Source organism: Pan troglodytes, chromosome 5 (genome assembly GCF_028858775.2).
Source record: "Pan troglodytes isolate AG18354 chromosome 5, NHGRI_mPanTro3-v2.0_pri, whole genome shotgun sequence".
Classification (NCBI taxonomy): Eukaryota; Metazoa; Chordata; class Mammalia; order Primates; family Hominidae; genus Pan; species Pan troglodytes.
This window is the reverse complement of record NC_072403.2, coordinates 94175056-94201247: the sequence shown is the minus strand read 5'-3', so window position 1 is coordinate 94201247 and position 26192 is coordinate 94175056. Positions and strand designations below refer to the sequence as shown.

General features: G+C 35.6%; 1 protein-coding gene across 5 annotated transcripts in view; it reads left to right on the top strand.

The window, feature by feature from the left end:
- Nucleotides 1-24988, top strand: part of IBTK (inhibitor of Bruton tyrosine kinase) — a 78373-nt gene extending 53385 nt beyond the window's left edge. For 3 of the 5 annotated variants that reach the window (XM_054686080.2, XM_054686079.1, XM_063813228.1), the window contains 8 exons: nt 230-393; nt 2994-3086; nt 3657-3800; nt 12884-13033; nt 19181-19303; nt 21781-21852; nt 22703-22835; nt 23658-24988. In XM_054686080.2, the coding sequence (XP_054542055.1) occupies nt 230-393; nt 2994-3086; nt 3657-3800; nt 12884-13033; nt 19181-19303; nt 21781-21852; nt 22703-22835; nt 23658-23789 (1011 nt within the window). In that variant the 3' untranslated portion in view covers nt 23790-24988. The remainder of the gene's footprint in view (nt 1-229; nt 394-2993; nt 3087-3656; nt 3801-12883; nt 13034-19180; nt 19304-21780; nt 21853-22702; nt 22836-23657) is intronic. The other 2 variants (XM_003950878.6, XM_001148806.8) reach the window with 1 other exon arrangement.
- Nucleotides 24989-26192: the final 1204 nt, after the last annotated feature.

Below are 26192 nucleotides of genomic sequence, written 5' to 3'. Positions count from 1 at the left end.
AAAAATTATTTTCAAAGCTCATAATAATTCAGTTCTAGTCAATAATGTGATTTGAGAGTTGGCTAAGGCACAAAACTATAGAAGAACATGATTTGAAAATACTAGATGGCTTATTGTCATAAGATTTTATTCTTCATTATAATGTAACTAATATTTATTAAGTACCAGCTATGTGTTAGTTACTGTTCTAGGTGCCTGTTAACTTTTTTTATTTTTTTTCTCTCCCCAGGCGAAAGTCAAACAATATGTTAATGGTACATCTCCTGTGTATTCTAGGGAAGATTTAAAACCATGGGAAAAGTCACCAATACTTAAAATATCTGCTCCACAGCCCATTCCCAGTAACAGAATTGATACTACCAGCTCTGCCAGTTGGGTTGCTGGTTCTTTCAGGTAGGATTTTTATTTTATTCTATAACTGTTAGTTTGAGAAATGTCATTCATTTTTAATGCAATTTAATTTTTTAATGATGAACATTTAAGAAATATTAATATAAATTTCTAATGCACAGAAAATTGCCTAAATACCTACAAATTGCTAACCAGCTATAATAGGCTTCCCCCCCAACCAACCCCAGGCAAAATTTAGTTGCCTTTGTATTATCATCAGTGAATAGTAGCAAATACTATGTTTTACGTATATAGGGAGAAACTTAGTATCAGCAGTTATTTCTTAGATAATATGTATTGGTTAAAAATGCTGCAGAGGAAGACAATTTTGTCAATCATAGACTTTATCTCTTAGAGCATGTGAAGGGGTATTTAAAATTTCACAAAATGTGTAACTATTCAGTTAATTTTCAGAGGATATTAATTTAATGTTATACTATCCTTTTAACTTGCCTATATTATATATGTATTTTTTCATTTATTTAGAAAAGTCAAATGAAGGCTGGGCATGGTGGCTCATGCCTGTAATCCTAGCACTTTGGGAGGCCGAGGTGGGTGGATTACCTGAGCTCAGGAGTTCGACACTAGCCTGGGCAACATGGTGAAACCCCATCTCTACTAAAATACAAAAAATTAGCCAGGCGTGGTGGTACGCACTTGTAATCCGAGCTACTTGGGAGGCTGAGGTGGGAGAATTGTTTGAACCCGGGAGGCGGAGGTTACAGTGAGCCCAGATCGTGCCACTGCACTCCAGCCTGGGCAACAGAGCAAGACTCCATCTCAAAAAAAAGAAAAAGAAAAGTTAAATGAAGGAGCAGATGTAATTAGAATGTAGTATTCTTTCAAAATGTTAATTGAGCTTGTGCTTCATGTTTATATGCCTACAATGGTTGATAAAGTCTGAAACTGTTAATTGACGTATTATCATCTGGACTATTTAATTCTTTTGAAATAGGCTATATTTTGCAGAGTTGGAACAAAGATTATGATGTTCCATTTTATGTGCTTCATGGTTTAAACTTTAGTTCAGAAATTAGTTTCAATTTTTTTTTTTGCATACGTACACAAATTGGTAAATATTTAATATGTGGGAACATCTGGAAACATCTTCTGATTGCTAATGTTAGGATATTTTGTTAAACATGTTTTAAAAATACCCTGGTCTACAAGATAGATTAGGCTATTTCAGTACTATGCTCATTGACAAAATGTATAGCAATAGGCAATAAACATTCTCAATATTGACATATACACAAACATTTCTACATTCATTTTGTAGTATTGCCTAGTGTAAATAATAAGTAGAATTTGTTTTTGATGAAAGAAAAAAAGTACAGGAAACAGGTTCCCTTTAATATGAAATAATATGACTTTTTTTTTTTTTTTTTGAGACAGTCTTGCTCTGTTGCCCAGGCTGGAGTGCGGTGGCACGATCTCGGCTCACCGCAACCTCCACCTCCTGGGTTCAAACGATTCTCCTGCCTCAACCTCCCGAGTAGCTGGGACTACAGGCGCGTGCCACCATGCTCAGCCAATTTTTGTATTTTTAGTAGAGATGAGGGTTCACCATGTTGGCCAGACTGGTCTTGAATTCCTGATCTTGTGATCCGCCCACCTCGGCCTCCCAAAGTGCTGGGATTTCAGGTGTGAGCCACTGTGCCTGACTGACTTATTTTTATCTGTAGTGTAGATTTCATTTAGGTCAAAAATCATCTATTTCTTTTTTTTTTTTTTTTGAGACAGAGTTTCGCCCTCATTGCCCAGGCTGTAGTGCAGTGGTATGATCTCAGCTCACTGCAACCTCTGCCTCCCAGGTTCAAGCGGTTCTCCTGCCTCAGCCTCCCTAGTAGCTGGGATTACAGGCGCCTGCCACCACCCCTGACTAATGTTTATATTTTTAGTAGTGACGGGATTCCACCACGTAGGCCAGGCTGGTCTCGAACTCCTGACCTCAGGTGATCCACCCGCCTCGGCCTCCCAAAGTACTGGGATTACAGGCTTGAGCCACCACACCTGGCCAGAAATCATCTATTTCTAATGATTGTAGAATTTTGTCATTATGGTATAACTTCCTCTGGTGGGTCTCCAATATTGTTTAGTATCCCCAAGTTTTTCTATTAAATGTTTGTTTTTGTTAATATTAAACAGTAGAATGAGTTTTGTTTGTTAAAAATAGAAAGGAAAGAATGTAATTTTCAAGCTTCATTTAACCTAAAGGTAAGAATTTAATTAGAACTTTGGTGAGTTTTTCTGCCTAATTTAGTTAAGAATCTTTCTATTGCTTCGCTTTTTTTAAAAAATGTTTTTTTAAATATAGGAATTTCAGTTATATCACAACATTATGACTTTGGATACATATTAGTTGTTATTTGTATATGTGCTGTATCACTTAACATTTTGGATATATATTATTAATATTTATATATGTGTATATAAAAGTAGCTTTTATTCAAAATATCCTTTATGAAGCTGGCTCACAGCTGATAAATCTAAATTATACTCTGATTATTAATCTCACATATCACTTATCATTTCAGTGAAGTTGGGGGTTGGGCTTTATAGGTAAATGAATGCTTTGCAAAGTAACCTTTTATGTCTTTTAGTCCTGTCAGCCCTCCTGTTGTGGATCTCAGAACTATCATGGAAATAGAAGAAAGTAGACAAAAATGTGGAGCTACACCAAAGTCACATTTAGGGTGGGTTGAAAACATTACAAAAGATCATTTCATGTTGTATTTCTGCCCTAAGAATTGGACAGACTTACTGCATCTTTCTTATTATTTTTCTGCATTTGATGTTATAGTTAATTATACATCCTTTTCTGGGCAATTTAGCCTCCATAATATTATCTCTTAAATATGTGCTAAAGATAGAGTTGAGTTGATAATCCAGCTCTTGTAGAATACAGTATTACATCCCAGAAACTTGACTCTAAAATGATCATTGTGGACTATTGGCTACAAAAGCCAAAGAGTTAAGGCTTGTGATGCAAGTTCTTTTTGAAATTTGTGATACGTTGGAGGGCTCATATGTAGCTATTACTTGATCATTGTTAGTATAAACTGATATTTTCATTGTTGAAACTTGTGAGCATTTTGATCCAATAATGGTAAAATAACATCAAATAAATAGAAAACATTATTATTGCCAGTAACCTTTATTAAGCAGAAATTAATGTTAATTGATATAATTTCTAGCAAGATGATTTCTCATGGAATTAAACTTTGTCAGAAGAAACCACTGAAACTAATTGGTTTAATTTCTAGCAAAACAGTTTCTCATGGAGTTAAACTTTCTCAGAAGCAACGAAAAATGATTGCATTGACTACCAAGGAAAACAATTCAGGAATGAATAGCATGGAAACAGTTTTATCCACTCCTTCAAAAGCCCCCAAACCAGTGAATGCATGGTATGCTCTTATTTTTATTAAAATTAATATAGATTTGTGCATTTGCTTTTAAGGTAGTACTTGACTTTGGAGTTCCTTCCCACTTCCAGTGTTTCTAAAGTCTTTTCAAGTATTTTATCTCCCCTTCTGTTTTCAAGTTAAAAATTGGAACTTGGGAAACAAACACTTTTTTTGTTGTTGTTTATTTTCTTTTAATTTGGGGTGTTTTGACATACACGTCATGATGACACACATCATCATACACATCAAAATGTGGATATATTTTTCATATATAGATGTAATTTCTTCTTGATATTCTAATTAGATTTTCTTGCTAAAGTGATTTAAAATTTATTTATTTTTATTTTTTACAAGAAATTAAATACATCAGACACATATAAAAAGAAAACTTTATTTATACTACGCTAATTTCTTTGTCCTTCTGCATGCTCCATAAATATCTTTACATGGTTATAATCATAGCTTGTTATTTTTCACTTTTTAAAACACTGCTCCTTACTTAATGTTGTGTTTACATTTTCTCCATTGGAATTTACACATAGTGGCAGCATTGGAATAACCTCCAAAGAGGTCAGATATAATTTTGAGATATGTAAAATAGGTTGTACTCCAGCTTCCGTTCCATCCTTCCTTTTCTTTGTAACTTAAAGTATCTGGAAACCAATACTGGAGAACTACATGGAGAATGTGAAGCCTTACGAAGAAATCAGTAGAACTCTCTTTCTCTCACAAGGACTGGGGAGGATCTTGGCAGCTACCCATGGTTTAGGGGAATCCCTTCAATGTTTCTAAGGCCACATTATTCTGTTTGTAAGAAGGAATATTTTTCTCAATTAAAATGTTAATTATTTTGAAGAAAGTGGCAAATAATTTTATTCTAAATGTTACCAATGGAACTAAATCAGTGCCTGTTAGGGCTATTAGTAGGTCCAAAGCATGGTTACTGAAAAAGAAAGTAAAATAAGAGGTAAGAACACCCAAGGAAAAGAGAAAAGAGGGTAAAACTGGAGAGGATAAGCTTAGCAGAATTTTAAAATTTATCAGTATTTGTTAAGCACCTTCTAAATGTAAGGGACTGTGCTAGTTTCTGATGATAAGGCAATGAACAAGACAGATTTGACTGTTACCCTTGTAGGGTTTATGATATGACTGCTGCAATACTGAGTTGTGCTTTCTTTAAATAAAGGTATGGAAAATCCAAAAAGGGGGAAAAGTTATTGGAACCACTGTCAAGTACAAAATTGCAGTTTGAGAGAATTAACTAAGCTCATGATGAAGCTTTGGACTTGGTAATATAGCTGTAAGCATGCCATCAATCATTTTCCTTAAGCAAGAAGTGAATGAGTGAAAGTTGTTTCACTTATTTTTTTGGAGGCATATTCCTTAGAGTCCTGTGTTCTTTTGTGATCTGAACCGGGTCTTTTCCAGGCATGCTGAATATCTGTCATCTTGAGATTTTCTTTAACTGTTGTCTTGCAGGTCTTCCCTTCTCTCCAGTGTTTGATCCCCAGTTTTCTTGATCCTGTGGCTTTCTATTTCTTGATACACTCCTTGTTTTGATGTAGCACAACTCCAGTAGGTTTCTGATAAAGGATGTATAAGACATATATTTTTGGAGCTCGTATATTCATGAAAATGTTTTTATTCTAGCCTTCATTCTTCTTGACTGATAGATGGGAACGGGATTCTAAATTGGAAATCATTTGGAGAATTTATTCAATGCCATTTAATTCCTAAATCTTCTTATGTTACCTCCTGTTTTCTTCTCCACTTTTTTTTTCCCTGTAAGTTTACAGGATCTTTTCTTTATCTCTAATGTTCTGAAATTTTACAGTAATGTATCATAATGTAGGTCTTTTTTGATACATCCTGGGTACTTGGACTCTTTTAATTGGCAACAGCATGTCTTTAAGTTCTAGGGAAATCTTATATAATATTAATATTACTTTGATACTTTTCCTCTTCACTGTTTTCTCTACAAATCACATTAGTCAGATATTGGTCCCCCTAGGCTTCTCTAAATTTCTTACTTTTTCTTTTTTTTTTTGAGATGGAGTCTTACTCTGTTGTTCAGGTTTGAGTGCAGTGGTGCGATCTTGGTTCACTGCAACCTCTGCCTCCCAGGTTCAAGCGATTCTTCTGTCTCAGCCTCCTGAATAGCTGGGATTACAGATGCCTACCACCACACCCGGCTAATTTTTGTATTTTTAGTAGAAACATGGTTTCACCATGTTGGCAAGGCTGGTCTCGAACTCCTGACCTCAAGTGATCTGCCTGCCTCAGCCTCCCAAAGTACTGGAATTACAGGTGTGAGCCACTACACTTTTTCTTTTCTATTGTCCACATATATGCCTTCTAATTCTACTTTCTGGAACATTTGCCTGACTTTTTTCAACCATTAAAATCTTTATCAAGAGCCTTTTTTGGTTTGTTTGTTGATGATACCTTTTTCTATAGTATTGTTTTAATATTCTAATGTTGAAGATCTCTGTACTCTGTAGGCATTTTCACTCTTTAGTATATACCCAACAGAAACACACACATATGTACCACGCAACAAGTATAAGAATGTTCATAATTTATTATCTGTAATAGCCCAAACTGAAAACAATCTAGATGTCTATCAGCAGTCAATGGATAAATTAATTTATTTTTATAGTAGAATACTACAGAGTAATGAAAAAGAATAAATCATGACTAAATACAACAGTGTGAATGAATCTTACCAATATGATATTGAACAAAATAAACCAATCAACCAAAAAAAAAAGAAAGCTAAAAATAGCCATTGATTTACATCCATGTTTTATTCATTCTACTCTATATGTGTTTTATTTTATTTCATTTTGTCAATTTATTGATTGATTGTTTTCTCAAGTTCTGATTGGAAGTTCTGTGTGCCTATGTTGTACAAATAGACTGATAGGTGTGACTATAGGGTAACGTATCAGATTCCTTAGGGACCCCTGAATCTCCCCATATGTTGGTTATCTCCATATCTTTTCTCCTTGGTCTCTTTAGTCTGTCAGTTTTTCTAAAGAGCAGCCTTTTAATTTTTTTTTGCTGGTAAGGTGTACATTTTGTTGCTAGCATTCTGGAAGCGTATCTCAGTGTAGGGAGGTTAGAGCTGGGACTGAACTTGTCACCATTTGTAATAGGTTTTCACATTTAGTGTATAGACTTTGTACACAACAGTTCACTCCCGCCATCCTCTATTACTAGTGACTTTGAATCAAATTTTCCTTCTGCCAGAGTAAAGGAGATGTAGTCATATGACCATATGGAGATAGGGAGTACATCTGGCACTCTCAGCCCCTCCTTAAATAAACTGAAACAATTTTCATGCTCACGTCGACTTCAGGATTTGATACATACTCTGTCTCCAGTATATGCCCCTTTCCAGAGTTCTCAGCTTCCCTCTTTACTGTCACCCACCTGATGACTGCTAGTTTTTCTTTTTGTCCACTCGGCGACATCAGTTTTATCATTCCATCTGTTTTGCTATCCTTCAAAAATGTGTTGCTGTTTTTAGACTGCCATTGTCTTAATAGCTTATTCTTTTTGCCCTTGTGGGTTTATACCTTTCTGATTACTTTGCTGTACACTTTAGGATTTCAGAGGAAGGTATTCAAGTGGTCATTTATCTGAAACTTCTGACTAATTTTCAAACATAGGAAAAATTTTTCCTTGGTAATTATTAGCAACATGAGCTTAGAGTGCCACATTGAAGGGACTATCTATCCAAATTTTAAAAGGAGTCTATTATGGCATATTAAGGAGAATTCTAGAAAGATGGGAAGAAAGATGCCATAAATTTTGACCAAAAACATAGGTTATTTTTCTTTGAAAAGAATTTGATAATTATCTGGCTGGGCATGATGGCTCACGCCTGTAATTCAAGCACTTTGGGAGGCCAAGGCAGGCAGATCACCTGAGGTCAGGAGTTTGAGAGCAGCCTGGCCAACATGGAAAAACCCCGTCTCTACTAAAAATACAAAAATTAGCTGAGCATGGTGTTGCATGCCTGTAATCCCAGCTACTTGGGAGGCTGAGGCAGGAGAATCACTTGAACCTGGGAGGCAGAGGTTACAGTGAGTTGAGATCATGCCACCACACTCCAGCTTGGGCGACAGAGCAAAAATCCTTCTCAAAAAAAAAAAAAAAAAAAAAAAGAATTTGATAATTATCAAATACAAGTGATATTTGTTATACATTTATTTTATGAAAACATGATTGGAAAACTTAAGTACAAACATGAGTAATGAGTTTTATGTATCTTAGTACACTAAGAAAATTTATCTAACTGACCAATTATAGATAATTTAGATAATTATAGATGTTATGGGTATTCTGAATTTTTGAGAGTTATAGATATTCTGAATTATTATCATCAAGGTGAGAGGTATCTGAATTGTCTACAATTAGTAATTTATGCTCTTTTTAAGACTATACAGGCATACTTTGGAGATACTGCAGGTTCGGTTCCAGACTACCTTAGTAAAGCAAACATCGCAATAAAGCAAGTCACAAGAAATTTTTGGTTTCCTGGTGCCTATAAAAGTAATGTTTATACTATACGTAGTTTGCTAAGTGTGCAATAGCATAATATCTACAAAAAAAAACCTTAATGTAAAACTATTTTATTGCTAAAAAATGCTAATGGTCATCTGACCCTTCAGTGAATCATCTTTTTATGGTGGAGTATCTTGCCTTGATGTTGATGACTGCTGACTGATCAGGGTGGTGCTTTCATCACTTAATTATTTCTAGCTTTTGATTTAAAGTGAGAGACATCTGACTTTTTCTTTCACTTGAACACTTAGAGGCCACCGTAGGTTTATTAGTTGGTCTAATTTCAATATTATTGTTTCTTAGGAAATAGGGAGGCCTAAGGAGGAGAGGGAGAGAGATGGGAGAACTGCCAATTGGTGTAACAGTCAGAAAACAAACATTTATCAATTAAGCTTGCCAACTTGTATGGATGTGGTTCATGGTGCTCCAAAACAATTATAATAGTAACATCAAAGATCAAGATCACCATAACAGATACAATAATAATGAAAAAGTTTGAAATACCAGGAGAAATACCAAAATATGACACAGAGACACAAAGTGAGCATGTATTGTTAGAAAAATGGCACGATATACTTGCTCCATGCAAGGTTGCCACAAACCTTCAACCTGTTTAAAAGCACAGTAACTATGAAGCACAGCAAAGCAAAGCACTTCAGTATAAATTGAAATTACTGTTACTAAATTGTTGAATAATTTTCTTTCTTGAATTCTTAGAAGGCTGCAAAGTATTTTAACCTGAACTCTGGATAAAACATTAATTATTGAGTGAATATAGTGTGATATAATTTTTCATGTGATTATAAAATTATGAGATAGCCACATAATTCAGTATATCACTTGATTTTTAATCAGATACACATAGAATGTAAATACTTGTAATATATGCTTGAAGTAAAAATGGAATAGATTGTTTTCCTGAGAACATATCTCGTATGCATTGGTTTAAAAAAAAAATTGGAGCTTTTTTTTTGTTTTTGAGACAGAGTCTCACTCTGTTGCCCAAGCTTGAGTGCAGTGGTGCAATCTTGGCTCACTGCATCCTTGACCTCCTGGGCTGAAGCAGTCCTTCCACCTCAGCCTCCTGAGTAGCTGGGATCACAGGTGTGCATCAGCATGCTCAGCTAATTTTTTATTTGCTGTAGAGATGGGTCTTCCTGTATATCCCCAGCTGGTCTTGAACTCCTAGGCTCAGCAGTCCTCTTGTCTCCACCTCCGAAAGTGTTGGGATTACAGGCATGAGCCACTGTTCCTGGCTGAAGTTAACATTTTAATCAGATTTACAGATTGTTATTTATAGAACGTATTCATGACTGTGGTGATTTATCTGTTTTTTTTTTTTGTTTGTTTGTTTTTTTTTCCTGAGACAGTTTTGCTCTGTCGCCCAGGCTGCAATGCCGTGGTGCAATCTTGGCTCACTGCAGCCTCTGCCTCCTGGGTTCAAGCACTTCTCCTGCCTCAGCCTCCCGAGTATCTGGGATTACAGGTGCACACCACCATGCCCAGCTAATTTTTGTATTTTTAGTAGAGATGGGGTTTCATCATGTTGGCCAGGCTGGTTTCAAACTCCTGGCCTCGTCGTGATCCATCCACCTCGGCCTCCCAAAGTGCTGGGATTACAGGTGTGAGCCACCGCGCCCAGCCGATGTAACTGTTTTTTAAAATCCTTCTTAAAGGTACATCATTACCTGAAGTATCATCTAATAAGATTTTACTTCTTCAAAAGATTTTTAAAAATATGTTTACATTAATATTAAGGTTAATGTGCAATTCATTAGCAAAACACAAATTAGCACTCTAAATATACTTGAGGTTGTGGTAGGATTTTCACTAGTTTGTTCACACATTCATTCGCCTAGTCTGTAGAATTCCCAGTGTTTATAGTTGTACTCCTGCTGCTGGCAGTTAGGTGTGGCAATGGAAAGTATTAGAGATAACTGGGTTTTTGCATTAGATTGAAGTTCCAACCAGGCAAATTTTAAATTTAATGTGAAAACACTAAGTATGTATGGGATTTGGCTACTTCTCAAAATTAAATGTTTTACTTGGAGAAATAATAGAACCTTTCTTATCAGTCATCTTCAGTGGAAGAATACATGGTCTTTGTGGCCTGGCTTGATGTTTGAATGTAAATTCTTTCAAATTCCATTTAGAGCTAACCCATACAATATAAAACAATTTCAATTATTTAATATTTTAAAGCTAAAATATTATTTAGAGTAAAATTACAGGGCTTCTTTTGCTGAGGAGCAAAATTCTGGTTAATTTTTATGCAGGTACAAATGTCTAAAATACTTCTCCATAAATTTTCTGTGGCTGTTAAGGTAGAAAATAGCTGGAGCTTGTGAGTTAGGAAAATAAAATTGTGGGAAATCAGGTACTGTTTCCAATTATGGCATAGTCAGTGGAAAGAACAGTAAAACATATTTGAAGAAATCTGTTTGTCAATCCTTATGCCAGTATCACACAGTCTTAGTTCATTTTGTGCTGCTGTAACAGAGTCCCACAGACTGGGTAATTTATAATGAACAGATATTTATTGGCTCACAGTTCTAGAGGCTGGGATGTCCAATATCAAGGTGCTGGCATCTGGCAGGAGCCTTGTTCCTGCTTCATAGCATAGTGGAAGGCATATGCCAGCAGGGTGAGAGACAGCAAAAAGGGTTAACCATTCTCAGTGATAATGGCATTAGTCAGTTTGTGAGGCACCCTCATAACTTAAACACCTCTTAAAGGTCTCATCTCACAATACAATCACAGTGACATTTACATTTCAACATGAGTTTTGGAGGAAATACATTCAGACCTAGCTTATACTATCCTGATTACCATAATTGGTTTTGTCTTCTTCCAACTTTCTATTTTTTTTAAAAGAATGCTTTGGCTAATCTGGGATTTTTTATTCTCATGTAAATTTTAGAATCAGTTTGTCAATTTTTGCAGTTAAAAAACCTGGTGAGATTAATTCAATTTTTAAAATAGATATAGTCTATATAGATTTTCTGTTATTTTCAGTAATTTAGTTTTTTAAAAAAGATATTTGTCTATTCCATGTAAATTGTCAAATTTATTTGTGTTAAGTTGTTTATAACACTTCTATCTTTTTTTTTTCTCTGTTTTGTTTTTCATTTTTTGAGTCAGAGTCCTGCTCTGTCACCCAGCCTCAATGCAGTGGCCCAGTCTCGGCTCACTGCAACCTCTGACTCCCAGGTTCAAGCAATTCTCATGCCTCAGCCTCCTGAGTAGCTGGGATTACAGGTGTGTGCCACCATGCCCAGCTAATTTTTGTATTTTTAGTAGAGACGGAGTTTCATCATGTTGGCCAGGCTGGTCTCAAACTCCTGGGCTCGAGTGATCTACCTGCCTTGGCCTCCCAAAGTGTTGGGATTACAGGCATGAGCCACTGTACCTGGCTTTATAAGATTTCTTTATTACCCTTTTAATTTCTGTAATATCTTGTATTAGTTATTTATTGCTTCATAACAGATTATACTTGAACAACAGCTTAAAACAACCAATATTTATTATCATAATTCCTTTGGGTCAGGAATCTCAGCTGAATGCCTCTGACTCAGGATCTTCCACAGTGCTGCAGTCAAGGTTTGGCCAGGGCTATAGTCATTTCAAGGCATGACTTGAAGAGGACCTACTTTCAAGATTACTCAGATATAGAATTCTGGATTGACATTCTCTACCTCTTTCATCATATTAAAGATTCCTTTCCATCATCTTTTGGGCTTCATTGTTTCAAATAACAAGCTACTCATTTTCATTCTGTGTTGTGTTTCTATGGCTGCTTTCAAGATTTTCTGTTTAGCTTTGGTTTTCAGCTGTTTATTTATTATGTGCCTAAATATGGTTTTCTTTGTTTTATCTTTTTTGGGGTTTGCCAAAATTCTGGAGTCTTTAAATTTATATCTTCCACCAAATTTGGGAAAACTTTGGCCATTGTTTCTTTTTCTCTGCCATATCTCTCTTCTTTATTTCTGGGACTTCAGTTAACACATATGGCAGACCTTTTGATTTTATCTTATAACTCACTATGGGATAATTTTCTTCAACTTCTCTTTTTTGCTTTTCAGATTCAAAAATTTCTTTTGGTTTATCTTCAAGTTTACCAACTCTTCCATCTATACAGTGAATTTTAAAAAATATATTAAAAATTCTTGAATTTTCATTTTGCTCTTTTTTTAATAGTTTCTTTTGCCGAACTTACCTATTTTTAATGAGCTTTTGTTGTTGTTATCTGATGCATAATTGTAATAGCTATTTTAATATTGCTAATTTTAACGTCTGAGTTATCTCTAGACTTGGTCTTCATTGATTGGTTTTTCTTATGGAATAGTTTTGGATATTTCACAATTGGCAGCAAGAATCCAACATCACATTGAAAACTGCAATTGTATATTGTAAAATTTTTGGTATACGTTCTCTTATTGTTCTCTTATAACTTCCAGCAATGCCCTTTTACAAAATGGATGTCTTAACATGATCTTCGCTTTCTTTTGCAGGGCATCTTCTCTGCATTCAGTTTCATCCAAGTCATTCCGGGATTTCTTACTAGAAGAAAAAAAGTCTGTTACTAGCCATAGTTCAGGCGATCATGTCAAAAAAGTTTCTTTTAAAGGAATTGAAAATTCTCAGGCACCAAAAATTGTCAGGTAATAAAACAAACTTAAAACTAATACATTTTCTACCTTAAAATATTCTGTGGTGGTTTTATGTTCTGAAATAATCTTTAAAACTTTATGAGGCAGATTTTTTGTACACTCTTTTACATTCAGAATTAAAATTAGCATGTTTAAATTCCTTCCCCACTTAAAAAAAATTGAAAGTTACTGAGATATAATTGACTTAAAATCAATTGCGTATATTTAAAGTATACATTCTGTAGTTTCAGCGTATATATACACCTATGACACCAACACAACATTCAAAATAGTGAACATAAGCATCATTTTCAGATGTTTTGTCATGTCCCTTTGTAATACCTTCCTCTCTTCCTTCTGTTTCCCCCTCCCAAGCAGCTACTAATCTACCAATAAAGACTAGCTTGTACATTTTAGAGTTTTATATCAGCAGGGTCGTGCAGTATGTACCCATTGTAAAATCTGTCTTCTTTTACTCAGCATAATTATTTTGAGATTTATTCATGCTGTTATGGGTATCCATTGATTCTGTTTCATTACTGAATAGTATTTCATTGTATGGGTATACCACATACAATGTGTTTATCTGTGCATCTGTTGATGGACCTTTAGGTATTTGCAATTTTTTCTCTAGCTATTTTTTAATTTTAATTTTCATGAAAGTAGAGATGGGGGTCTCATTATGTTGCCCAGGCTGGTCTCAAACCCCTGGCCTCAAGCAGTTCTTCTACCTCAGCCTCCCAAAGTGCTAGGATTACAGGCATGAGCCGCCACACCTGGCCTAGCTATTTTTGATACTGCTTTAGAAAGTCCAATGTATTTAAAAAAAAGTTTCATATTTTAAATGCCTACATGAAACATCAAAATCTATCTATAATTTAAAAGCAGTATTTTCAGTGAGCTGTGATCAAACCACTGCACTCCAGCATGGGTGACAGAGTGAGACCTGGTCTCAGACAAAACAAAACAAAATAAGTAAGATATGTTATGTCCAATTCAAGTGCATCAAACAGATAATATAAACTTTTCTGACTGAAGCAAGGAACAGAGACTGGAAGCTATACTAGTTTAATGTCACTTTACCTGCCCTGAGGAACTATCAAAGTCTTCTGACAACAATGTTTGGAAACTCCTGATTTAGATTAAATGTTTAGGCATATTTTTATTGTTACTATTGTGACTGTCTTCTTTTTTACAGATACTTAGATTTAGGAGGAAAGTTCTTGAGCCGTTTTCTTGCAATACAGAAAATCAAAGAGCAAAAAATATCTGAAGTCATCTCCCTAACTTGTCTAATACTTCTAGCATTAAAATACTATTTTAAAATAAAAATCTTAGGCTGAGTTCAGTGGCTTAATGCCTGTAATCCTAGCACTTTGGGAGGCCGAGGTGGGCAGATCACTTGAGTCCAGGGGTTCAAGACCAGCCTGGCAACATGATGAAACCGTGTCTCTACAAAAAATAACAAGAAAAATAAATTAGCTCGGCTTGGTGGCATGTGCACGTAGTCCCAGCTATTCAGGAGGCTGGGTGGGAGGATTGCTTGAGCCTGGGAGGTAAAGGCTGCAGTTAGCCATGATTGTGCCACTGCACTCCAGCCTGAGTGACAGAGGGAGACCCCGTCTCAAAAAACATAACAAAACAAAAGAAAAAAACCTTAAATGGAATGCTAACATATGAAACAGATTAAGCCTTTTTGCATATTTATAAATTACAATTATAATTATGATAGGCTTATAAATATAAAACTAGGTACATAGTCTTAAAATTGTCTATCGAACATTTGATTATGAGCTTTGTGTCAAACATTATGCTAAGTACTAGAGTTGCAGTGGTGAACAAATTAGCCCCTGCCTATATAGAACTATCCTCCTTTCTTGTTTTGTCATAGAAAAGTTATCTCTCCTATCTTAGGCCAATACCTGTGCTTTTACCTTAATGCTTCCCATTTCAGAAGCCTGAAAACTATTAATTACCCCTTTCCTTTCTTGTGTAAGATTCAACATTTTCCTTTTAACTAGATTCTTCCCCTCTGGTTTTGAATGTGCTCAGGTCTCTCATGTGGTCTGGGCACACTTTCTTCTATCAGTTGTCCTATCATTACCAATTCTCCGTCCACTTCACAGCCAGATTTCTCAAAAGAGTTGTCACCTCCCACTCAGTCCGTAATTCATTCTATCTCCCAGCCCCATTACTAAACTGAAACAGTACCAGTACAGGCTAAGTTCAACAGTGACCTTTATATTGCCAACACCATCCACTTTTTATGTGACTCATCATACTTGAAGTTCAATTACTGGTCGTTGTCTTATTTCACTTTATATTCTTTCTACACTATCCATTTAATGAGCATATGTTCAGTCGTCAGACATGTACTAAAGACTCAAAATTTATATCTCTTGCCCATATCTATCATCTGAGCTTTAGACTTAATTATCTCTTATTGACCCTACCATTCTATCTGGATGTTCAGAAAGACCACAAACTTCATGTCCAAAACTAAACTTAATGTTTTCCTCATACCCATCTCATAAAACCAAAATCAAACAAAAATATAGACAAAACAGAACAGCCTGTTTTTTCGGAATCTTCTTCCTCAGTAAATAGGAAGAATTTGTGTCTTTGGCACTTCCATTTTCTTCACAAATATTCAGTCTACTGTTAGAGCATTCCACTTTTATCTCTTAAATATTTCTCAAATCCATATACTAAATTTTATCTCCAGTGCTATCACCTCTGATTCAGTCTGGTGTGGTACTTCACCTGGGCCACCAGAGTTACCCTCCTGACTGGTCTTGCCTTTCTTTTTTTTTTTTTTTTTTTTGAGACGGAGTCTCGCTCTGTCGCCCAGGCTGGAGTGCAGTGGCGCGATCTCGGCTTACTGCAAGCTCCGCCTCCCGGGTTCACGCCATTCTCCTGCCTCAGCCTCCCGAGTAGCTGGGACTACAGGCGCCCGCTACCACGCCCGGCTAATTTTTTGTATTTTTAGTAGAGACGGGGTTTCACCGTGTTAGCCAGGATGGTCTCGATCTCCTGACCTCGTGATCCGCCCGCCTCGGCCTCCCAAAGTGCTGGGATTACAGGCGTGAGCCACCGCGCCCGGCCTGGTCTTGCCTTTCTTTCCTCCAAATATATTAAGCCAGTATGTTCTTTTTTAAAATTTGGAGTTTACTGCTTTTAAGAGAAAAGCTATAGCATTCTTAATATGGCCTTCAAGGCCTACATAGTCTGGCTCCTGCCAACTGTCTTTAACTTGATTTTGTAACCTGATCTCTGTATTCTAGTCATCTTGGCCTTCTCTTAGTTCTCAAATGCACTTTCCTTCTTTCCACCTCCTTACTCTTTGACAGACTGACTCTGACTCTTCTTTCAATATCTATTCAGTTATATTCTTTGGAGAAGTCTGACTTACTGGGGCAGTTTGCTGTTGTATGTTCTCATAGTACTTCTTTTTTATTGTACGTTCCATATTTATTAGTGTGATTCTTTAATATTTGTCTACTCTAAGTATTTTCATGTTTGTATGTTTAATTATATGTTCAATGAGAGCAAGGAGGATGTTTGTCTTTGCTCATCATTTTACTACCAGTGTTCAGAATGGCTTCTGGCATGTATTAGGTGCTCAGTGAGTCTGGTGAATGAATGAGTAAATTAATTAAAATTGTAACCCTGTTTCAAGTAACATTTGTTTCTAATGTAGTGAGTTATATTGCATGTCTTAGATATATCAATTTAAAGGTATGAAAATTAAGATAAGTTTTGTATTTTTATATTTTAAATATTAATATTCATTGAAACTTAAAAAAAGTCTTTAGATATATAACGATTTGTCATGGAACTTAAAATATGGATCTGTGGTTTCATAGTTGATCACTAGAGTGTGCTATAACATCAGGGCTCTTAATTATAAGTGTGCCCTGTTATACTGCTTTGGAAGTTTGACTCAATGGAGTTTATGACAGTATGACATATCCATAGCTTCAGTATTTTTGGTATGGGAGTTAATGTTTTAAATAGCTTTGGCTATCACTGCTAGTGATTCTGAGAAAGAAGACAGATAGCTTTGAGTTTCAGGGGTTTTTTCCATCATAGAAAACATAATAAGTATGCTTTTTTAAAAAGGAAATATTAAACATTACAGACAAACGAAAATATTCATTAATTTGCAAATTATGGGCTACCTGGTACTGGCCTGTGTTGGGTATATATAAAAGTAGAATGTATAGGTGCAGCCTTTAATGTGTCTGAAATCTAGTTGATAAATATTAATATACATACATGGAAGTTAAATGACAGAATCAGAATGAAATTACGATACAAGGGCCAGGTGCTGTGGCTCATGCCTGTAATCCTAGCACTTTGTGGGGCTGATGTGGGTGGATCACATGAGGCCAGGAGTTTGAGACAAGCCTGGCCAACATGGGGAAACTTTGTCTCTACTAAAAATACAAAAATTAGGCCGGGCGTGGTGGCTCATGCCTGTAATCTCAGCACTTTGGGAGGCCGAGGCAGGCAGATCACCTGAGGTCGGGACTTCAAGACCAGCCTGACCAACATGGAGAAACCCTATCTCTACTAAAAATATAAAATTAGCCGGGCCTGGGGTGGCACATGCCTGTAATCCCAGCTACTTGGGAGACTAAGGAAGGAAAATTGCTTGAACCCAGGAGGCAGAGGTTGTGGTGAGCCGAGATTGTGCCATTGCACTCCAGCCTGGGCAACAAGAGTGAAACTCCATCTCAAAAAATAAATAAATAAATAAAAAGATAAATAAGTAAATAAATAAATAAGCTAGCCAGGCATAGTGGTGCGTGTCTGTAATTTAGCTACTAGGGAGGCTGAGGCAGGAGAATTGCTTGAACCCAGGAGGTGGAAGTTGCAGTGAGCCAGGATCACGTCACCGCACTCCAGCCTGAGCGACAGAGTAAGACTCTGTCTCCAAAAACAACAACAACAACAACAACAACAACAACAACAACAACAACAACAAAACAAAAAGAAATTACGATACAATATGGAAGTATTAAAGAGATTACAATATGATGAAGTACCAAATGAGTGGTTCTGAGAAGAAAAACTGAGCATGGGCTGGTGTTGTCAGGAAGACTTCATTGCAGAAGAAGGGCTTGAGCTGGGTCAGTTCATAAGCACTTTTTATATTCATTTCCAAATATTTTATTATTATATTTATAAGCATGTGAAAAACATTAGAAAAAAAGAGATCACTTAATTCTTGATTCCTTTCATTGTCATAAGCTTTTGAATACAGGATGGGATTTTTAAAAGAAGAAATAAGAGAAGATGGGGCAGTATAAACAGAGGAAATCGTGGGAGTTAAGAAGATAGGAATGCTTATGGTCCTTTGGGGAGTTAGGGTGCCAGGGGTGGGGGACTCATCTCAGGAAATTCCACAAATTATACATTCTTGTTTTAGTTGTAGAAAATGTGAGTTTTTTCCAAGGTTAGGGCAAGAATGACAATGTTGTTTGAGGGTGTTAACATCTAAAAGTGAGCAATTTGTACAATTTTTATTTGTTTATTGTTACTTAGGTATTCTTTTTTATTTCATGTGCTTTTATTTCCCATTTTCCTTTCACTGAAATGTCCCCTTATGTAATTCTGGAAAGAAAATGTAAGCTTGTGTTTCTTTTTTTTTTTTTTTTTGAGACGGACTCTCGCTCTTGTCATCCAGGATGGAGTGCAATGGCGTGATCTCCACTCACTGCAACCTCTGCCTCCCAGGTTCAAGTGATTCTCTAGCCTCAGCCTCCCCAGTAGCTGGGACTACAGGCGCCTGCCACCATGCCTGGCTGATTTTTATATTTTTAATACAGACAGGGTTTTGCCATGTTGGCCAGGCTAGTCTCGAACTCCTGACCTCAGGTGATCTGCCCACAGCCTCCCAAAGTGCTGGGATTCCAGGTGTGAGCCACTGTGCCCAGCTGAGCTTGTGTTTCTAATTAGTGAAAAAAACTACTTGTGAGAAAAAAATTATTCTGTGGTTATATCAGCTCCAATCTGATATAAAAATCTTTCTAATTAAGCCAGTACAATTTTTTTAAGGCCAACTGAGCAAAGAATAATTTAGTTCCTTTAAAGAGTAAATGTGACAATATTAATGTTTTTTGGTTTGAACAAAAATCTTTTTTTTTTTTTGAGATGGAGTTTCGTTCTTGTTGCCCAGGCTGGAGTGCAATGGCTTGATCTCAGCTCACCGCAACCTCTGCCTCCTGGGTTCAAGCGATTCTCCTGCCTCCGCCTCCCTAGTAGCTGGGATTACAGGTATGCGCCACCAAACCTGGCTAATTTTGTATTTTTAGTAGAGATGGGATTTCTCCATGTTGGTCAGGCTGGTCTTGAACTCCTGACCTCAGGTGATCCGCCTGCCTCGGCCTCCCAAAGTGCTGGGATTACAGGCGTGAGCCACCGCGCCTGGCCAGAACAAAAATCTTTTAAGGAAAATTTGAGTTAACCTTTTTATGTTGCTGTTTATTTTCAGAAGGCTAAATTTTCTACAGATTGTCTCTTGCGATATCTACTTCTATGTTGCTAATGTTGAAAACTCAATAATGCTATATTTATTATTTGAAAGTTTAGAATGTTTTTGATATTTGTTTAATCATAGCTCTATTTTATTTGACAAATTTGGTTCATTTTAAGAAGAAATTTTGACAGACTCCACATTGGATAAATTTGTAATTAATGAAATTATCCATTGAAACATCATGAGTGGAAAAAGTTATGGAATTGTAGTCTTAGGAAACATATTTGAGATTCAGTATAACATTATACAGCTCTTTCTGAGTCTTTCTGTACCTCAGTTTCATCATATGGAAATGAGAGTAGTAATACCTATCATGCAGGTTTACTACAAGGCTTATATCAGTTTGTAATTCAGTACCTGTATCTCTAAGAAAAGTTATCAGTAATTTAAAGCAATAAAGAACCTAAAAACCTCTGCTTTTCATTATCGTATACTAAAAAAATACCCTTTGAGTTTCTGTTTCAGTCGTTAATTTTCTAATTAATTTTTCATAAACGACTATTTCCAAGTATTCTGGTGGACACTGAGATACAAAGATGAATGAAACACAGTCCTGTTCCCCAAGAGACTAGTCTAGCAGTTAAGATTGACATGTAAACAATAATAACAGTGTGTGATGCTTTATCATAATGATTGAAGTTTTGTAGGAGTAGAGAGAAGGTGACATTTGAGCCAACTGTAAAAGAATGAGAAGACATTTGAAGTGGAATATATTCCAGAATAAGGGGAATAGTAAAAATAAAGGTAGCTGTGTGGTCATGGAAAAAACACTGTACTCTAAATCAAAAAGACCAGATTTTTGTTATCTCTCTGCTACTTATCTAACTTGTGAATCAGACAAATTATATAATATTCTTTGAGTTTGTTTTTCAATCTCTATAATAGTTAATATATGCTTTCTTCACAGGGTATTGCAAAGATTAAATGGGATAATACACATGAAGTACTTAGGCTTTTAGTAAATTTGTTTGCCCACACATTAGGGCTAAACATTTTAGCTTTCAGTGCATTTTGTACTCTGGCTCTGTTGTTTCTTTTAAACTTTATTTCTCTTTAAGTTTCTTCCTTACTCTGAATTCAGGCATTCTTTGCTTATTGAAGAGAACAGCCTGCCTTTACTTAAATAACTGAAATCTTTTTTAGGTCCATGTATTTGTACAACCAAAATTCTTTCTAATTGTACGTCTCCTCAGCTTTAATGTCATTTCCTCAGTGAAGCCATCAGTATATACCATCTTCCATATTGTATTTTTTCTTCTGTGCATCCATAGTACTTTATACATTGTTTTATCATTGCTTAAGTATATTTTTAAATCTTCCCCATCAGAATTTTTTGAGGGGAGAAGATTGGGTTTTAATCAGCCTGATTTTTAGCACCTACAGTAATCCTGACATGCTCAATAAATGTGTATAAATGAATCACGAAGTCAATATTTTAGGTCCTGTTAATTTACTCTCTGTTTGACTTTGTGTTGTTAAACCTGTCTAGTCCTCAGTTTTCTCATTGCTGAAAGAGAGCATTGGAGCAATCTAGATAATCTCTAGGGACCTTTCTAGCTGTAAAATTCCATAATTAGGTCCATCTGTATTGTACCTTTTTAAGTTTTTCTCCTTACTGGAATGCTTCTTACTGCTTTCATCATATACCTCTTTTTTATTATCTTCTCAAGTTCATTCCATCCATGAGGCCCTCTCAAATGATTAAATATTGTGATTTTTATAGTTGTTATAGCCAGTGTGACTCAATTTGTTATACTGTCTCAAATTCTGTTCTGTTATTTTATATGTCATTTTGTATGTTGTTTCCTCAACTAGCTTGTGAATTCTTAGAAGGTAAAGATCATATTTTATATTTCTGTCCTATCTGTAATCCTTTGCTCATAAAGTATATTAGTTCCTCACAAAATTCGGCTGTTAATTATCTGATTTAGAGATTACTGGTTTATCCGGTGTGTATATATATATATATAATATATATATATAATATTATTAGAAATAGGCTATTTCTTGCAGTATCTTTATGATATTTTATACAGAAGGTTTTATAAATATAGATTATTTTGTTTACTTATAATTTTAAAGGTAAGCTTGACTGCACTCATTTAATTTGCCTCTGGAGTCAGGAGTTTACAATTCTTCCTCTGTATCTATTAATAAGCAGTTTGACTAATATTACTAGAAGCTTTAATCTTTAATTTTGGCATTTGTTTTGCAGATGCTCTACCCATGGTACCCCAGGACCAGAAGGCAACCATATTTCAGATTTACCACTTCTAGACAGTCCCAAGTAAGGTTAATTGATAAGTTATGGGCCTCCAAAGCTAAGCTGCTGCTTAGCATTGAAAACATTAAGGCTGAGTGCAGTGGCTCATGCCTATAATCCCAGCACTTTGGGAGACTGAGGCGGGTGGATCATCTGAGGTCAGGAGTTCAAGACCAGCCTGGCCAACATGGCAAAACCCTGTCTTTACTAAAAATACAAAACTTAGCTGGGCATGGTGGTGCATGCCTGTGATGCCAGCTACTCATGAAGCTAGGGCAGGAGAATCGTTTGAACCTGGGAGGCAGAGATTGCATTGAGCCGCGATCATGCCACTGTACTCCAGCCTGGGTGACATAGTGAGACTCTGTCTCAAAAAAAAAAAAAAAGAGAATAAGAGAATGTTAAGAAATTGGGAATAGTATGGTGTTGAGTAGAATGTATTACTTGTATCCTCTCTGTACTGTAGTTTGAGTTACCTTTCTGTTCAGTTATGTTGTTTCTGCTCCCTCCCCATTTCCTGGTGCTTTCCAAAATTTTCTCTCTAATACTGGTCCAAATAAAACATTAGTTCTTCTGTTTTTCTGATTCTCACCTCATCATTCTGTAATCTCTGCGAAAGCTTCCAGGTTCGCTCATCGTAGGTCACTGGAAAAAACTGTAGCATTGCTAAAGAGTATTTCAGAGAAAATTTTGCATGCAAAAATTTAGGAAGATGAGTGAAACTCATCATTCTGTAATCTCTGTGAAAGCTTCCAGGTTCGTTCATTGTAGGTCACTGGAAAGAATTGTAGCATTGCTAAAAAGTATTTCAGAGAAAATTTTGCATGCAAAAATTTAGGAAGATGAATGAAACTCGTTATTACTATTCTTTCAGTCCCTGGCTATCTTCTTCAGTGACTGCTCCATCCATGGTAGCCCCAGTCACTTTTGCATCTATTGTAGAAGAAGAACTACAACAAGAAGCAGCTCTTATTAGAAGTCGAGAAAAACCGTTGGCTCTGATTCAGGTAAATAACATACTTAGTAGGGTTTAATTTAGAGAAGAACTACATTTCCTACTTAGGTTTTAAGAAAATCATGTTTGTTTGTTTTGGACAGGTGCTTGTATCTATGAAATTAAAATGTAAATGCCAGGTAAAATTAAACTGAAGCATCTAGCAGTGTATGTATTAGTTGTAGATATTCAGGGCAATTAATTTATGACTAATAAATTATGATAAAGCTTATATTTTTGCTTTGGTGATACTTTGGATTATTTTAGTTTTTTAAAATGACCAGTAGAGAATTTGGCAGTATTCTCTAGTGCTACACTTGGCTTCTGTATCAGTAAGAATTCTAAGATTGTAAGCAACAGAAGCCCACTCTGGCTAACTTAAGGAAAAGATAATTTATTTGAGGGATATTAAGATTCCATAGACTTAGCTGAAAGACCAGACAGCCAGGCTTGGAAACAGAAAAGACGCATAGTAGCACTGGAAAGCTCAGAAGCAAGATTTAGAAGACTTGTACAACAACAGAAAGTATCTCACAGAATAAAGCTATTGGAATGAATGAATTTTAGCAATCATTTTCAGTTTCTTTTTCCTTCTGCTCAAGATCCAAATTCAAGAGCGCATGGGTATCTCATGATTCTACCTCACGCCTCAAGCTTTCTCCTTGCCACAGAGATAGCAGGATACCTGATTTAAAATGCAGGATACCTGATTTAATTTCACTGTATTGTATCCATGGAAAGTGATAGTTCCTCAAAAGGAAATTGGAAGGCAAATACATCCTGCTTAGTTTATAATTAAAAGAGTAAAGAGTCTTCTTTCCCTTCCTCCTTTCAGATTGAGGAGCATGCCATACAAGATTTATTGGTTTTCTATGAGGCATTTGGCAACCCTGAAGAGTTTGTCGTTGTTGAAAGGACACCGCAGGGACCACTGGCAGTACCTATGTGGAATAAGCATGGATGCTAGTTCACTGTGGAGTTGAGATGCATTTTTCATAATTATGAGTTTGTTCATATAAAGAAAAGCTGTGGAAAAGAGTCTTAGAGATTTTGTAATATCATTCTAAATAGATTAAGAAAAGATATAATTTCTTTACTGCAGTTAAATCATATAATGTTTGTATGATTAAAAATAAATTTCTCAGAATTATGATTTTAGTAACTTTATATAAAATGTGTGAGACAAAAACTTATTAAGGTTAAATAGAATTGTTTCTTCTGAATAATCTAACAAAGGAAAATATAAGTGATTGAATCATAAGATGATATAAGGGGGGTGAAGTATTAAAAATAACTTTTTTGTTTGATAACTTGAGAATTTAGAAGATTTTGCCAAGTATGTGTTGTTGCTTGACTTCTTAAATATGGCATTGATGAATTTAAAGTAGGAGCATCAGTTATTACTTCTGATTCATTAATGGCCAGAATTTTGTGTTTGGTGTAATAGTTGTGTCACCATTCTTGTTGCTTTTTAAAAATCAGGCTAGGCATGTGGTCCATGTCTCTTCAAAGCTTGACCTGCACAAATGCCATATTTCTATTTGGACCACATATTCTCCATTTTGCATTGAGCAGTAGAGTACAGTGGAAAGGGAATAAGAATACTGATTATTCTGAACAGTTTAGTCCCAAGAGAATAGCTTTAAAAAAAAAAAAACAAAAAACAACAAGATTTGGAATCATTGTGGGTTATTTTTGGTGGGATGGAGGATCTTAAAAATGCCTAGTTGTGAGAGAATCAATTGCTGAAAGTGTTAAAATTTCTGAAAATAAATGCTTAATTACATATACAGGAATTAAATAGTTTGGAAGAGGGCTGGATTGTCATTACCTTTACAATACTGTATAATCAGAAGTTCTCTGAACCTCAATTGTACATCTAGACATAAAAATTGTTTTCTGTATAGGATGTTGTTTGGTTTGTTTCTGAGTGTTTAAATTTTTCAAAAACAAATGTTAAATTTGTGCTTCAGTACCTAGATAAATTGGAAAGGTTAATGTTCTAGTTTCTGGAAGGTAAGCCTGGGAGACACATAAGCAATTCACTGCTATAATTTAGTTGATGTAAAATGACGGAAACTGACTCAATATGTCAGGTTTAACTCTGCCCAAAAGCAGCAGACATGTAAGCAGATGTGCAATAAAAAATGATCTTGATCCATTTCACTAATGTGTGCTTGACATTTTTTACTATATTGACATTTATTATGGAAAGAGTTAATAATTATTTTTTCTGATGTGCTACACTAGTAGCCAGTATATGGTTAAGTTGATGCTGTATTTATTCTAAGACAGATTTAAAAAGGCAGTTTTCTAAATATGAACTTGTGAATTTTTGTATGTGTGTTTGAGTAAATTGAGAAATGAATTTTATAAATGTTTTATTGATGTTGCAGTAAAGAAGCCTTTTGAAGTAATTGATTTCATTTGAAGCTTTGATTCTTCTGTATATGTTGACATCTTTAATATTTACAGATGCTGTAAAGTGATGATTTTCTTGCTGTCCTCCGTGCTGCCTGGGAAGCACTCTTGGGGGTCTTTGTTGGATGGGGTGTGAAAGAGGGGCAAGAGCTGAACCGCATCTGTGAGGCTCTAGGCAGTTACAAACTACAACCAGAGCAGTTGCACTTTATGGTCTGTTTTATGTAGTGAGGTATTATATATAATTTTATTGGGAAAAATGAGTTCTTTTGCTAGTAAAGTTAAAGAGAAACACTGTCATAAACTGTATTTCTTCATAAATAATTCCATGAAGATAGCTATCTGACACATTGCTGTCAAAAAGCCCAGGAAAGTGATAAGGGTTTTCTTTCTCCCCTAACAAAATAACATTATTCTGCTACAGTATTCATCTCTAATTCCATAACCTCAAAAAGACCTGATAGAATTGAAGAAATACTGGAAATGACAAATTTAAAATATCAGTGGGATAGAGAGATCTTTAAGATTTATGAAAACAATTACAGAACTCTTTTTTTTTTTTTTTTTTTCTTGAGGCACAATCTCACTCCATCACTCAGACTGGAGTGCAGCGGCAGGATCTTGGCTGACTGCAACCTTTGCCTCCTGGCAGAACTCTTCAGCCTGAAAAAGTGATGGTTGGGTAGGACATTGGGATAAGGGTATGTCAGAGGCAGAATATGCTTAAAACTTGCAAAATCAAGAAGACTGCTAATCAGTTAAAGTCAAATTTGTTGACAAAATATTGGGATTCAGGACTCTTCTTCAAGTCCTAAAGACATGGTTTTTAAAATAAATTTAAGAAAACCTAGCTTTATATAGGAGCAATATCCAGTCATTTGAGAAAGCATTGCTAGTTATGTCTGGGTTGATTCCCTTTAACTGTTTTGGAGGCCAGGGTGTATATATT